Source organism: Cervus elaphus, chromosome 2 (genome assembly GCF_910594005.1).
Source record: "Cervus elaphus chromosome 2, mCerEla1.1, whole genome shotgun sequence".
Taxonomy (NCBI): domain Eukaryota; kingdom Metazoa; phylum Chordata; class Mammalia; order Artiodactyla; family Cervidae; genus Cervus; species Cervus elaphus.
Genome location: NC_057816.1, coordinates 13,427,585 through 13,440,923, shown reverse-complemented (window position 1 = coordinate 13,440,923; position 13,339 = coordinate 13,427,585). Strand labels below are relative to the sequence as shown.

The 13,339-nt window shown below is 54.9% G+C and overlaps 1 protein-coding gene across 5 annotated transcripts in view; it reads left to right on the top strand.

The window, feature by feature from the left end:
* Positions 1-12,494, top strand: part of CD6 (CD6 molecule) — a 44,397-nt gene extending 31,903 nt beyond the window's left edge. Inside the window, exons 3-13 of one of the 5 annotated variants that reach the window (XM_043872736.1) lie at positions 67-417; positions 963-1,274; positions 1,996-2,088; positions 3,771-3,836; positions 6,438-6,578; positions 6,925-7,020; positions 8,231-8,353; positions 9,937-10,008; positions 10,232-10,495; positions 10,779-10,883; positions 11,394-12,494. In XM_043872736.1, coding sequence (XP_043728671.1) covers positions 67-417; positions 963-1,274; positions 1,996-2,088; positions 3,771-3,836; positions 6,438-6,578; positions 6,925-7,020; positions 8,231-8,353; positions 9,937-10,008; positions 10,232-10,495; positions 10,779-10,883; positions 11,394-11,458 — 1,688 coding nt within the window. In that variant the 3' untranslated portion in view covers positions 11,459-12,494. Of the gene's footprint in view, positions 1-66; positions 418-962; positions 1,275-1,995; positions 2,299-3,770; positions 3,837-6,437; positions 6,579-6,924; positions 7,021-8,230; positions 8,354-9,936; positions 10,009-10,231; positions 10,496-10,778; positions 10,884-11,393 lie in introns of all 5 variants that reach the window. The other 4 variants (XM_043872723.1, XM_043872715.1, XM_043872731.1 and 1 more) reach the window with 4 other exon arrangements.
* The last annotated feature ends 845 nt before the right edge of the window (positions 12,495-13,339 follow it).

The following is a 13,339-nucleotide window of genomic DNA, read 5'->3' as shown; positions in this document are numbered from 1 at the left end:
CATTTTCATCCCTGGGTCGGCAGCATCAGCATCTGCCGAGGTTCAGGTGGTGTCTGGCGCTTCCAGGGGAGCGACTCCAGGTCCGTCTGGTGAATGGGAGCAGCCGCTGCGACGGGACAGTGGAGATCTGGTTCAGGCAGTCGTGGGAGCCCATGTGCGGGGCGCTCTGGGAGCTCGATACCTCCCACGCCCTGTGCAGCTGGCTGGACTGCGGCCAGGCTCACCCGCTGGAACTGCCGGTCCTACAGACCCCGGAGCCGCCGCCCGGGGCAGCCGCGGGGAACGCCAGCTGGGCGCCGAACACCACGTGGGTCCTGGCCCCTGCGGTCCAGTGCAGCAGCCCCGAATGGCTGAGCTGCAAGGTGGTGGAGCGCGGCTGCCGCAGCGAAGAGTGGCCGGCCCAGGTCAACTGTACAGGTAGGAGCGGACCAACCCGCACCTGCCGCCAGGCCCCTTGCCCGTCCCACCTCTCAGACCTTCGGCCACTGCCCCTCCCTCCCGTCCTCAATTCTGGCCCCTGGGGCCCAAGCATCGCCCTCTGAACTGAAATCCCACCCACCAGCGACGCAAATACAACTGGTTCCCACACCTGAGGCGCCAGCAGAGCCCCAGGCCCCTAGTACTTTAAACACACCAGGTTCCCAGCATCTCTTAGCTCTTAGGCTCCCCAGGCCCCAGACCTGTTTTTCAGGCCCCGCCCACCGGGTCTCTAGCCCCACCCACTAGTCCTCGGCCCAGAGAGGAGATTCCTTAATACCGCCCACCAGGCTACTAGTCCCTCCCGCGGGCTCCCCAACCCGAGGTCCCCAGCCTTGACAGGCAGTCTTCTCGAGCCCCTCTCACTGGGTCTACAACCCTGGGGAACCACTCCCCTGCCCAGTCCCGACAGACGATCCTCTCACCCCTTCCCTTCCTCTCCCTCTTTCCTCCCATCCCCAAACCCCTTCTCCTCCTATCCCCAGAAACACGCGATTTGAAATTGGTGGGTGGTGGCAGCCCATGCGAGGGCCGAGTGGAGATGCTGGAGCTAGGCCAGTGGGGTTCGGTGTGTGACGACACGTGGGACCTGGAGGATGCTCACGTGGTGTGCCGGCAGCTGGGCTGCGGCTGGGCAGTCCAGGCCCTGCCCGGCTTGCACTTTGCCCCTGGCCAAGGACGCATCCACCGGGACCAAGTGAACTGCAGCGGGTTGGAGACTTACCTGTGGGACTGCCCGGGGCTGCCTGGAAATGGGTATTGTGGCCACAAGGAGGACGCTGGAGTGGTGTGTTCAGGTGAGTTGGTGATGCTGAACCAGGGTCATCCAGGACTCACTGTAGGCCTGCTGGGCCTCCTTGAGTGCTGGAGAGACCCACCCTGCCCGCGGGAGGTCCCAGCCCAAAGGGAAGGTGAGACCCAAACAAACATAATCCAGGAGAGAGAGTGGCACATGACCTAAGAAAGGCAGCCAGGTGGAGTTAAGAGGCAGCAGACAGTGCAGAGCTGGAGGGTGAAGCTTGCCCTCCTCCTGGAGTGGGTGACGTTAGAGATGAGGCTCTTCCTGAGCGAGAGTTGGTCACCTGGTTCAGTGCAGCAAGGGGAGCTGGAGGCAGGGAGGTCCTGAGGAGGCCGTCAGCGGCCCCCCGATGAGGACCGGACGTTCTGGTCCAGCCAGGGCTTCTCTTCTTGTGCCCGAGAATGGAGAGGCAAGAGCGATCTTGTCCAAGGTATATTCTGAGTCAGTAGGTCTGAGGCAGGGCTTTAAAGTCTGCATTTCTAATAGGGTCCCAGGTGATACTGAAGTTGCCGGTCCTTGGACCATGCTTTGAGCAGCAGAGATGTAGACAGCACAGGGTCAGCCAGAGCAGATGGGGCGGACGAGAGGGGCATGCAGAGGCAGAAGGGAGAGCATCTGGAGACCCTGGGCTCTGGGGATTCTGCATCCGTAGGTCAGGGCTGCTGGGGGTTTCCACCCAAAGGATCCTGACCTGACTCTGACCCCCCCACCCCCTGCAGAGCACCAGTCCTGGCGCCTGACCGGGGGCACTGACCCCTGCGAGGGGCAGGTGGAGGTGTACTTCCGAGGGGTCTGGAACACAGTGTGTGACAGTGAGTGGTACGACTCAGAGGCCAACGTGCTCTGCCAGAACTTGGGCTGTGGGACCGTGGCCCGGGTGCCCAAGGGGCTGCCCCACTCCTTGTCGGGCAAGATGTACTACTCATGCAAGGGAAGGGAGTCCACCCTCTCCAAATGCTTCTGGCGGTTCAACAACTCCAACCTCTGCAGACAGTCCCAGGCAGCCAGGGTCCTCTGCTCAGGTACCCCTCCTCTTCCTCCCCACTCCACTCCCCCATCCCCAGGAATTCCATCTGAATCCACAGCCTAAGAACTTGTAGTTCAAGGACTAGAGCTTGGGCTAGATCAGGAATGGCAAATACTGGCATAAGAGGGACCGTGGCCCTCACTGTGCCCAGGGTACACGGTATTGATCAGGGTATTCTTTTCCCCAGATCCTTGACACAGCCCTAGAATCATGAATCCAATCTTTATTAAGGCATTATTATATATGAAGCAGTGTTCCCTAGTGACTAGACTTGGCTCAGGAAACGAAACCAATTTGCCATCCTAGGGCTGGTGATCACCATAAAAAAAAATTAGAAGACACTAATAATATTAGTCACAGTGTCTGGAGCCCTAATCAGATGCCAGGCATTCCTGGAGACTTGGTATGTATTTCAGCAAAGCCTCCTACCTGCTCTATGAATTGGGTTTCACCGAGTCTAAGATGGCATCGATCATAAGTCACACTATTATTGGGTTTCCCTGGTAGCTCAGCTGGTAAAGAATCCTGCAATGCAGGAGACCCCGGTTTGATTCCTGAGTCAGGAAGATCCACTGGATAAGGGATAGGCTACCCACTCCAGTATTCTTGGGCTTCCCTGGTGGCTCAGCTGATAAAGAATTTGCCTGCGATGCAGGAAACCTAGGTTTGATCCCTGGGTTGGGAAGATCCCTTGCAGAAGGGAATGGCTACCCACTCCAGTATTCTGGCCTGGAGAATTCCATGGACTAGTCCATGGGGTCGCAAAGAGTTGGACGCGACTGAACAACTTTCACTTTCACACTGTTATTCTTTTATGCACCATCCGGGACAAAAATGCTGCCAAAATAAACTCTTGATGTGCCATCAATTGAATTGATTGATATTATAACACCCTATTTCCAAGGTGTTAAAATGTGAAGAAGCAAAAGCGTTAGACTTGAACAAACACAGTGTCAGCATCTCTGTGGAGTTCAGACACCAGGCTATGAATTCCGGCTCTGCTAATTACCAGCTGGGAGGCTTCATTCATGAATATGCAGATATTGATACCAGGCACTTCACAGAGTAGCTAGGAAATCAGACAGTATCCACTATGGAATGTTGTAAGCCCCCTCCCTTACCAGTCAAATGATTATGATAATGATGAGACTGTCAGTTTCCCACTTCCTGAGGCAGGTGTGAAGAACAAATTCAATACAAGATGGAAATATTTGTGTTGTCTAGCAGATTATACAGAAGGAAGGGCTAATTCTTTCATTAGCCCTTTATTTTAACCAAAGAATCATCCTTGCCTTTAATCCATCAGATCCTCTTTATTGCGGGGTGTGGGACTCAGCCATGTGCCCCGGTGGGAACACGCCCCCAGTTTCAGGCCACTTGTCTGTCCTGTCCACTTTCTAGCACAAAGCCCGGCCACCTAGGTGCTTGGGTGCATGTGCTGAGTGAATGAGCGGTGCTTTCTAACAGGTTCCCGGAGTCTGCTCAACCTGTCCACTACTGAAGTCCCTGCAAGTGGTCAGCCGGTCACAGTGGGTGAGTATCTCTAGGGGCAGTTTTTCAGAAGCTTGGGTGCATGCATGCATAGTGTGTGTGTGTGTGTGTGTGTGTCTGAGAAAGGGGTCTGATGGTCTGTCCCCTATCCCCCACCTCCAGACAATGAACTTGACTCCCCAACTGTCCTTGGGCTCTCTGGATGTTCTGTGCTCTGCTCACTCACCTGCCTCTGCGTGTCAGCTCCACAGTTCCCTGAATCCTGACCATTCCATGGGCAGGAATCCTCTTCCCACTCTCCATGAGCTGGTGTAGGGCAGGAGGATAGAGTTGGAGAGAGTCAGAGCTGATCTGACACCAGCCAGAGAGTGGGGACACCGAGGGTAGCAGCCAGTGTTTTATAATGTTCTGGGCACTGGCTAGGGCTTTACAGTCATTATTTCCCAACCCTTTAATCCTCCCAGCAGCCCCCTGGGGAGGTCTTCCCATGACCCTTACACAGAAGAAGCAGCTCAGGCTCAGAGGGTGGGTTGCCAGCCTGCCACTGTTGCCTGGAACCTGCATCTGAGGCTCTGAACTCCGAATCCACACTTGGTCTGTCCTCCAGCTGTGTGTAGCTTAGCCATCTCGGGAATCAACTTCTGGGGTCCAACCCTCAGCTGTACCTCTTGCTAGTTGTGTGATGCTGGGCAATTCTTAACCTCTCTGAGCCTCAGATCCTAGACTACAAAATGAGGATGAGAATCACAGTACTTCTCACCTAGCATTGTTGCTGTGAGTCTCCGGTGAAGAGCACATGTCACAACAGGGCTCAGTACACAGTAAGCATTGCCTGGGCATCAGTTATTCTTGTTTATTGATTCAGTCCAGGCGTGGAGCCCCTTGGCAGCCCCAGGATAAGCACAGGGTTCAGCCCTCATTCATAGGCTTACCCCTCCCTCTGCTCCTGGCTCCCTCTTTCAGATCCTCTCCAGAGGCGGTGGGTAGCATGGGGAGCGGACAGAAGGCCACCAAATCCTGCCAGAGAACCTGGCGATGGATGAGGGCACGGAGTGGGAATGAAAAGCTTTAGGGTAAACTCCTGTCAGGACCCCTACCCTTACCCTCTCACACTTTTAATTCTTGAGGTTGGGGTAGGGGACCACGCTGCCCTCAGAGGAGCAAAGCACTTATGGAGACCTATTCTCCAAGGATCACACTCCAGCCCATGATCCAGCAGCCCCTCCTTCAGCCTCTGACCCTCTTGGCTCATGTTCACAGGTCTCCCCCAGACCCCCAGCCTAGTCTTTCCCTTGCACCTTCTTCCTGCTGCTAAATCCAGTTCCCACCCTGGCCCAAACTGCTCCATTTTCAAGAGGAGGGGAGAAAGTGAGGACAGGGAGAGGGTGATCCTCCTAGGGGGAGCAGACACTGCTGCCAGTCAGGGGGCCTGGGTGAGCTTATCCCCCAGCCTCCCATGTTACTGTCACTCCCCTTCCTCCAGCCCTGAAGTCTGCATACCCCAGGCCTTCTGCACTGAGCAGGCGCATGGGTGATGAGGGTTAGGGTTTCACTGTGGCCTCCATCTGTTCTCCATGCTCTGTGTTATTTTCAGCAGGGGTGGGGCCAGGAGGGAGGGGAAGGCAAGCAGTCACACCAGGGCTTCAGGGCCGGAAGGTCTGGAGTTCTGGCCCTCACCCCTGCCCTCAGGGAGTGCAGCTCCAGTAGGGAGGATGCATCTGGGCCAAGGGAAGGAGATCTCTCTCTCTCCTGATGATCTGTTCCCTGCCTGCAGAGGCTCAGAGCCACCTTCCCTGGGAATCCAGCCCTGGTCTAACCCACTGAGAATCAGTGTCCCTTGGAGGGATGCACGCCTGTCCGTACCTTCATCACACCAGGCATCTCACTGAATTGGACTGAGTCAGCTTGTCCATCCATCTTCCCATTAGACAGAGACAGAGACCCTCAAGGCCTGTGACACTGCTGTCCTATTTGTCTCCCCAGGTCTAGGGCCTGGCACATTGTGGGTGCTCAGTGATTATTGAGCAGAGACAGATCCATGTGGGCTGGTGGCCAGGAGAAAGTTTCATTCAATGACTCATTCAGTATGCATTTCTCAGGCACCTACTATATACTAGACGGGCTTCCCAGGTGGTGCAGTGATAAAGAATCTGCCTGCCAATGTTGGAAATGCAGGAGATGTGGGTTTGATCCCTGGGTTGGGAAGATCCCCTGGAGAAGGAAGTGGTAACTCACTCCAGTATTCTTGCCTGGAGAAACCCATGGACGGAGGAGTCTGGCGGGCTACAGTCCATGGGGTCACAATGAGTTGGCCACAACTGAGCGACTTCACTTGGGAAGATCCCCTGGAGGAGGAGATAGCAACCCACTTCAGTATTCTTGCCTAAAAAAATCCCATGGACTGAGGAGCCTGGTGGACTATAGTCCAGGGGGTCACAAAGATTCAGACATGACTGAACACACACTGTATACCAGGCACCTAAAAGCAGATGGGAAAATTGGAAAAAAAAAAAAAAGAAGGGAGGAAAAGGAGAGGTCCGAAAGGGAAGTGGGTCAGGTGCAGAGAGGAAGGAGAGGTGAGATAGACAAGGAGAACTCCATGTCCATTCCTCTTTCTCCCTGATTTGGGGTTCTTTCTTCCAGAATCTTCTGTGATGGTGAAAACGAAGGACTGGGAACCTCGAGAACTAATGCTCCTCATCCCCTGCATCATTCTGGGAGTTCTCCTTCTGGTCTCACTCATTTTCATAGCCATCATCCTCTTGAGAATTAAAGGAAAATACGGTAGGTGCAGAGTCCTGGGAGCCACGGGAAAGACCCAGGGATGAAAACAAGCAGACCTGAGGCACAGTCTTCCCAGGGGGATGTGAGCCATGGGGGTCGCCAGCAAGACTGAAAGTGATCCAGCAATGGCCACCCAGCCCTGGTCCCAAGATGCACCTCCTGATGGGAAGGATTTTCCCAGCATGCCCTTCAGAAGTGGTCCACGGGAGGACCGCATTGTGTGTGTGTGTTTAGGGGCATATGGGGGCAGGGAAGGTGGGGAGGGAAGTGTCTCTATCAGAACAGAAGCAGGAAGACTGGAAAGGCACAAAAAGTGACTTGTAGAATCTCTGCCTCCCCCCACCAGCCCTCCCCGCTGTGGTAAACCACCAGCACTCACCCACCACCACCCCGGCAGGGATGGAAAGCTATCAAGAGGTCCCCATCACCATCACCAAAGAAGGTAGGATGTCGCCTGCCCTGGGGGTGGGGAGGGCAGGGGAGGACAAAAAGGGAATACTCTCTGGAGGGTCAGTACTGCTTAGGTCAAAGCAGTGCCCCAGCTGGAGAAGAATCCTGGACCAGCCCATGCATGCTCACGGGTCCTTGAGCAAGTCCAGCCTCAGTCTGGGCCTCAATGGGCAGAGGACCTTCCAGTGCATCATCCTAGAGCTCTAGGCTTTTGAATTCTGGACCAAAACAGGCCCAAGGCATTTTGGACCTTAGTTCTCAAGGAGAGCTGTGTTCTGCTAATTGGCCAGTAGGTTTGTGACATCACCACCTCTTCTAATAGTCTGCCCAGAATCAGCCTGTCTGTAGAGCCCCATCAAAGTTTTCCTGGAGCATAACTGTATTTCATATTTTCCAAATAAAAAAAGGCATCAGTCATCCATCTTTAATGATATACTCTTGAAAGTCTTGTGAAGGAGTTTGAGTTTAATCTCATGTGTTATGAATGTTTTAAATCACCTTTATTTGAAAGAGTTCAATGACACAAAACCAATACAAAACTCAGACAAATATTATAAAGATTCTTTGCACACAGGATCCATATATTTGAGAAGAGAATATGAACACAGAACCTAGCACAAGGGTAAGCCCAGAGCAGCCACTCACTGAATATCATGGTCTAGAGGTTAAGAGCCACACTGCCTCTTCTCTGGGCCATGTGAGACTCTCTCTGTGCCTCAGTTTCCCCAGCTATAAAATGGGGACCCTAACGTAGCTGCCTCACAGAGTTATTACGAGCACTAAATGAGATATTATTGGATTGACCAAAAAGTTCATTAGGGTTTTTTTCCATATGATCTCCTGCATTGGCAGGCGAATTCTTTACCACTGAGCTACCAGGGAAGCCCTCTGTAAGATCTTATGGAAGAAGCTGGATAAATTTTTTGGACATCCCAATATTTGTAAATGTTGGAATAGGGCCTGGCATGTAGTGACTACTATGTGCTTGTTAAATTAAAAAAAAATTGTTATTTGGTTCCCTGTGTTTGAAATGGATGGGGGGAGCTTGGACAACCCGGGCCTGACAGTCTTGCACAAGGTGGGCTGCCTGGCATGCTCCCCGCCCCTCCGTCTCCGGTCCCCAAAAGCCGTGCTGTCTGCCGCCTCTCTCTGCTCCTTTCTGTCCCCTGCCTTGCCATGCCCCCACTCTGTTCTCTCCCCAGTTCCCAAGCTGCCCATCCAGGTCCAGGCCCCGTCCCCCGAAGACTCGAATTCCAGCTCGGACTCAGACTATGAGCACTATGACTTCAGAACCCAGCCTCCTGTGGCCCTGACCACCTTCTACAGTGAGTGCCTGGGCCCGACTCCTGAGGGCCCACCTGCCCGCTCCAGGGAGAGGGCCCAGCTGGCTGAGGAACTGCAGTAGGTTCCCGCCCAGTGACTCCTGCATGTCGAGGGTGGCACCTCCCTTGTTGTGACCACTGGACTGACTCTCCGTGGTCCTGCACTGAGGTTTTCCAAGTGTGTTGTGACCCTGGAGACACCTCAAGGCATTTCTCCTTGGACCACCTTTTCTCTGGTGTTTGTGACCATGCAGGGTCTCAAAGTCAGTCTGTCGACATTCACCTAAATGTGGCTGCATCTCTGAACGACATGAGGGACTCCGGTTCAGATGGCTTCTTGCTCGCTCACACCCCTCCTGTGTCCCATTCTGCTCCATCAGTCTCACCTCCTCTCCCACCTCCACCATGAGCCCAGCTCGCACCCCTTAGCTGGCTTCTCCAGCTCTGCTCTCTGCCTGCTGGGGATGTAGGAGGAGGAAAGGCAGTGCTCAGACAGGGCACATGTGATGCAAGGAGGTCGGAGGAAAGCAGAGACTCTCACAGCCATCGTGAATCCCTTGGGAGCTCATCAAAACTTCCTGAGCCCCACCCGGGACCTACTTTATAAGCTAGGATGAGAGTTTGGTTGTGTGGGACACAGCCTCCAAATGACATCATCCGGAGAAGCTGGAGGGGCCCAGGCTCCTTTCCGGCTGCTCTGCAGTCCCTAAGACGTTGCCCTGTCCTCACAGTCCAGAGTGGCTCACTGCCATGTCTGCATTCTAGACCAAGGGAATGGGGGAGGTAAGGCATGCCCCACCTGTAAGGCAGCATGCCAGGGACACCCACACGGCTCCCATTCACTTTCCACCTGCCAGAACTTTAACCCAGCAGCTACAAGAGAGGCGGGGAGACAAAGCTCTTGTCCTGGGCAGCTGAGTGACCAGATGAAGGCCAGAGATCTCTTACTACGTGGTGGGCAGGATGGACACTGGGGACAGCAGCCATCTTTGCCTCCCCCCTGACCCCTGGCTGAACCAGGGCCTCTGGAGGGGCCATGTGGATGATTCCAGTCTGTGGGGCCATGGAGCAGCCTTGGGGAGCCACAGAGATGAGTGTCCTTAGAATCTGAGGTTCTGAGCCCAGTCTTGTAAGATGCAAGACTGGCAGTCCAAAATGCTATTAATATGACACCAAGACTAAAAGTCAGTAGTAACACATTTAAAAGAGCTGACTCCCAGATTCCCAACACTCAAGTCCTTAAGATGCTATGAATCTGCATCTCTCTGATTCTGAAATGGAGGTACTACAGCCCAGGATGCAAAGATACCAGACCTTCGGCTTCCACTCTGGGAAAGCTCCACTTTCTGGCCAGAAGCAGCCTGTACCCAGGCTGGTTTAAGATTGAGGTTCAAGGTCTGCCTGGATTAGGATGTTAGCCTGGGATTTGATGAATGAGACTAAGCCTCTCCATATGTCAGGGTGGTCCTCCTGCCCTGTTCAGCCTCCCGAATCCCACAGAACACCAGCCTCTGCTCCGGGCTCCTCTGGACAAGGAGGTGGAGAGGCTTCCCCACCTCCTTCCTCACCGCCACCTCTGCTTGTAGATTCCCAGCGGCATCGCTTCACAGAGGAGGAGGCCCAGCAGAACAGGTTCCAGATGCCCCCCCTGGAGGAAGGTGAGTCAGCCTGGGGAGAGACGTGGAGGGAGGGAGGTGACTAGGATGCCAGCACTGCCTCCGGACCTATCAGCTCACTCACCTCGAGAAGCATCAGTGCAATCTCCCTCAACAGGTCCTTCCTGACTTTAACCAATTCCCATTGGCAGTAAGTTATTTTTCAGGTCTAACTTAAAGCCCTCTTGCTGCACTGCATCTTCTTGATCACCATTCTCTCTTTCAGGCCCAGGACTAGAAGAAGTGCATGCTTCCGAGGTCCCACCTGCCAACCCTGAACACTGCATTGCAAACCCTCCCTCCCTGGACCCTCTTCCGCATCCTCCAAGGAGCAAAAGCAGCTCCAGCACATCTTCAGGGGAGGTGTACTGTAATAGCCCCAACAGCAAGCGACCTCTATGGAACTCTCAAGTGTTTTCATCAGAGAGGAACCCCCTCCTGGAGCAGCCCCCCAACTTGGAGCTGGCTGGCTCCCAGGCAACTATTCCAGGTAAGGCAGGCCCAGGACTGTGTACCTCCTCCAGCCTCCTATCCTATATGAGACCTGACTGGAGGAAGTGTAAAGCTGGAAGCCCTGAGCCAGGCTGAGTTCACGATTCTAGTCCCTGCTCAGCAGCCACTTGCTGTGTGATCGTGGATAAGTTTCTCACCCTCTCTGGGCCTTTGTTTCCTCAGTTGTCAAGCTAAGGACTTTACTGAGTCTTGAGGGCCTTCTAGCTCTGGCACTTTGTGAACTAGCCTGGCAGAGGGTGACTGGCTCTGGGGTTTTCCAGCAGGGCCCTCAGCTGATGACAGCTCCAGCACCTCCTCTGGAGAGTGGTACCAGAACTACCAGCTGCCGCCCCAGCCCCTTCCTGCTGAGCAGTTTGGATGTCCAGGTGCCAGTGGTGGGGGTGAGGAGGGATCCTGGGAGGGGGCACAGAGAGGGACTGGAGGGTGGATGAATGGGGGAGTTCTGGATACATCAGCTCAAGGGGAAAAGAAGAAAAATAGTGAGTTTTATTTTTTTAATGCAAAAAAGAATTTGAGAAGGTAGAGAAAATGACTGAAGGTGGGATGGAGAGAGATTCAAAGAGGTTACCTTGAGAAGAAGTGAGCTCCCCATTAGTGGAAGCATTCAAGTAGAAGCAGCTAGATGGCTCCATGGGAGAGATGGTGGTCACAGAGCAGCTCCCAGCACTTGGGGACCACAGCCCTGCTCTACAAGACAAGACTCTGCCTTCAGGACTGACATTCTATCGAGGGCAGTAATCATGAACAAGATGATAAGATGGTCTCACATAGCATCATGGGGGAGAAGGAGGTGGGTCCAGATCCACTCAGCTCTGTCCCTGCTCAGCAGGGGCAAGACTGGGCCTCTCACTGACCTGAGCCTCCCTATCACACAGGGTCCCGCGCTCCCCAGCCTGACTCCTCCTCTGATGAAGAATACGACGACATAGGAGCGGCCTAGCCTGGGTTCAGCTCTGTGTGCTCCCTCTCGCCAGACTCCTGCTCTGCCAAATCCCTCTGCTCCATGCCCCACCCCACCCCCATCCTCCCCGATCATCCCCCTGGGGGCTGATAGTCCTCCCCTGGAGACTGGAAAGGAAACTCCACACCTCTTATGGCTCAGCCTCCACCCATCAACAGAACCTCCCAGCACAGCCCTCCTCCAGCCCAAACAGCAGCCCCACGGCACAGGCACTACCCCTGAGAGGTAGTGAGCTCTCTGCCTCGGGGGTGAGCAAGCAGCAGAGTCTGGGCCACTTCTTGGCAGGCCATGTGGAGGGGCTGGACTGGATGATTCCTGGGGCCCCTTCCAGTTCTCGTGTGTCTGGGGCTTTGGTTGCCTGAGTGTCTGACAACTCAGGGTTCAGAGGTACTGCTGGGGGCAGCGGAGCCTCACGTGCAGGAGCTGTTGGGCTGGTGTTGCTCTGACAGGTGGGTGCTGGGGCTTGGGGAGGCGGGCAGCAGCTGATACAGGCTAATTTCAGCTTGGTACTTGCATCAGCAAGGAGTCCAGCCATCCTGAGCACAGCCAACTGACAGCAATCAGGACGGCTGCCCCTCCCCAACCACTGGGGCTGGGGCTAGAGGCCAGCCCTGCCTCTAGAGATGCTTGGAGCCCATCAGGGACACAACCCTGTTCTGCAGTGACCATCCCTGGACAGCGGATCCTTATTCTGAGCCTCCTACAGTTTACAAAGACAGTCCCATCCAGGCCCCACCCCCACCCCCATCCCCAGAGGCCCAGAGTGGGGCCCAGCCCCCGTGGGGGCAGAAGCACAGAGACGTCTTTCAGGAGGGGCCCGGAGGCTGCACTAGGCCCTGGGTCCCCACCTGTCTGCTTGGATTGATGGGAGCGTCCCCATGAACGTTGTCATCAGTGTTACTCCTGGAGCTGTAAACGCGTCCAGGCAGCCTCCAGGGAGAGGCTTGAGGGCTCAGAGCTAGCTTCTGGTGTCCTTTTCTGAGTATCCCAAGATTAAACTCATTGCTGAATGAGACTGGGGCATGCAGTGACAAGTCCTTGAACCCACAGAACTCAGGCTTCGTGTGTATGTGTGTACGTGTGTGTGTGTTGTGTGTGTCGGGTGGGGGCAGCTCTGTCCATTGAGGCGGAAATGTCAGGGCAGATTGGAAATGTACTGTGGCCCGGCACCGTGAAAAGTGCTAGGGGTACAGCAGGCACAGAGCTTGCTCTCCTGGAGGAGATGGATGGACGCCTGTGAGTTCAATACCACCCGCCTCCCTGATCTGCCAACCAGCCCTGGATCAGTGGGGCCAGGGGGACATTTTGATCTGGCTTCTAAGAGCTTCTGAGGCAGGGGAAGACGAGTAGATTTTATCTCAGACCTGTCTGGAAAAGGCATGGATCCCAGGCTGCTCAGAGGCTGAGGTGTTAGCCCAGCTGCACCGGTCAATGCCCAGCTCTGCCTTCGGGGAGACGGCTGGGGGTCAGATTTTCTCCGAGCGCTCCCAGAGCCAGGGGACGGAGCAGAAGGCCACTCAGGCTCCTGCACCGAGGGACTGGGCAGGCCTGTTTTCTGCTCACCTGTCTCAGAGGTGCAGAGAAAGCTGGCATTCTCCAGGGCAACCGTCACAGGATGTGGTTGCCGCTGTGAAGGGGCCCCCTCTTCAGGCCCTCCGAACCCTTCTGGGGTGGCGGGGGATTCCTAGGGGAGGAGCCGGTGCTGGGGCGGGTGGGGTCAGACTCCCAGGTTGGTTTGTAGAAAGTTTTTTTTGGCAGACAGCCAAGGTTCAAATCCTGACTCCACACTGTCCTGACTGTGCGGCCTCTGGCAAGTCTCTCAACATCTCTGAGCCTTTGCTATGAAGTTCATCTGCAAAG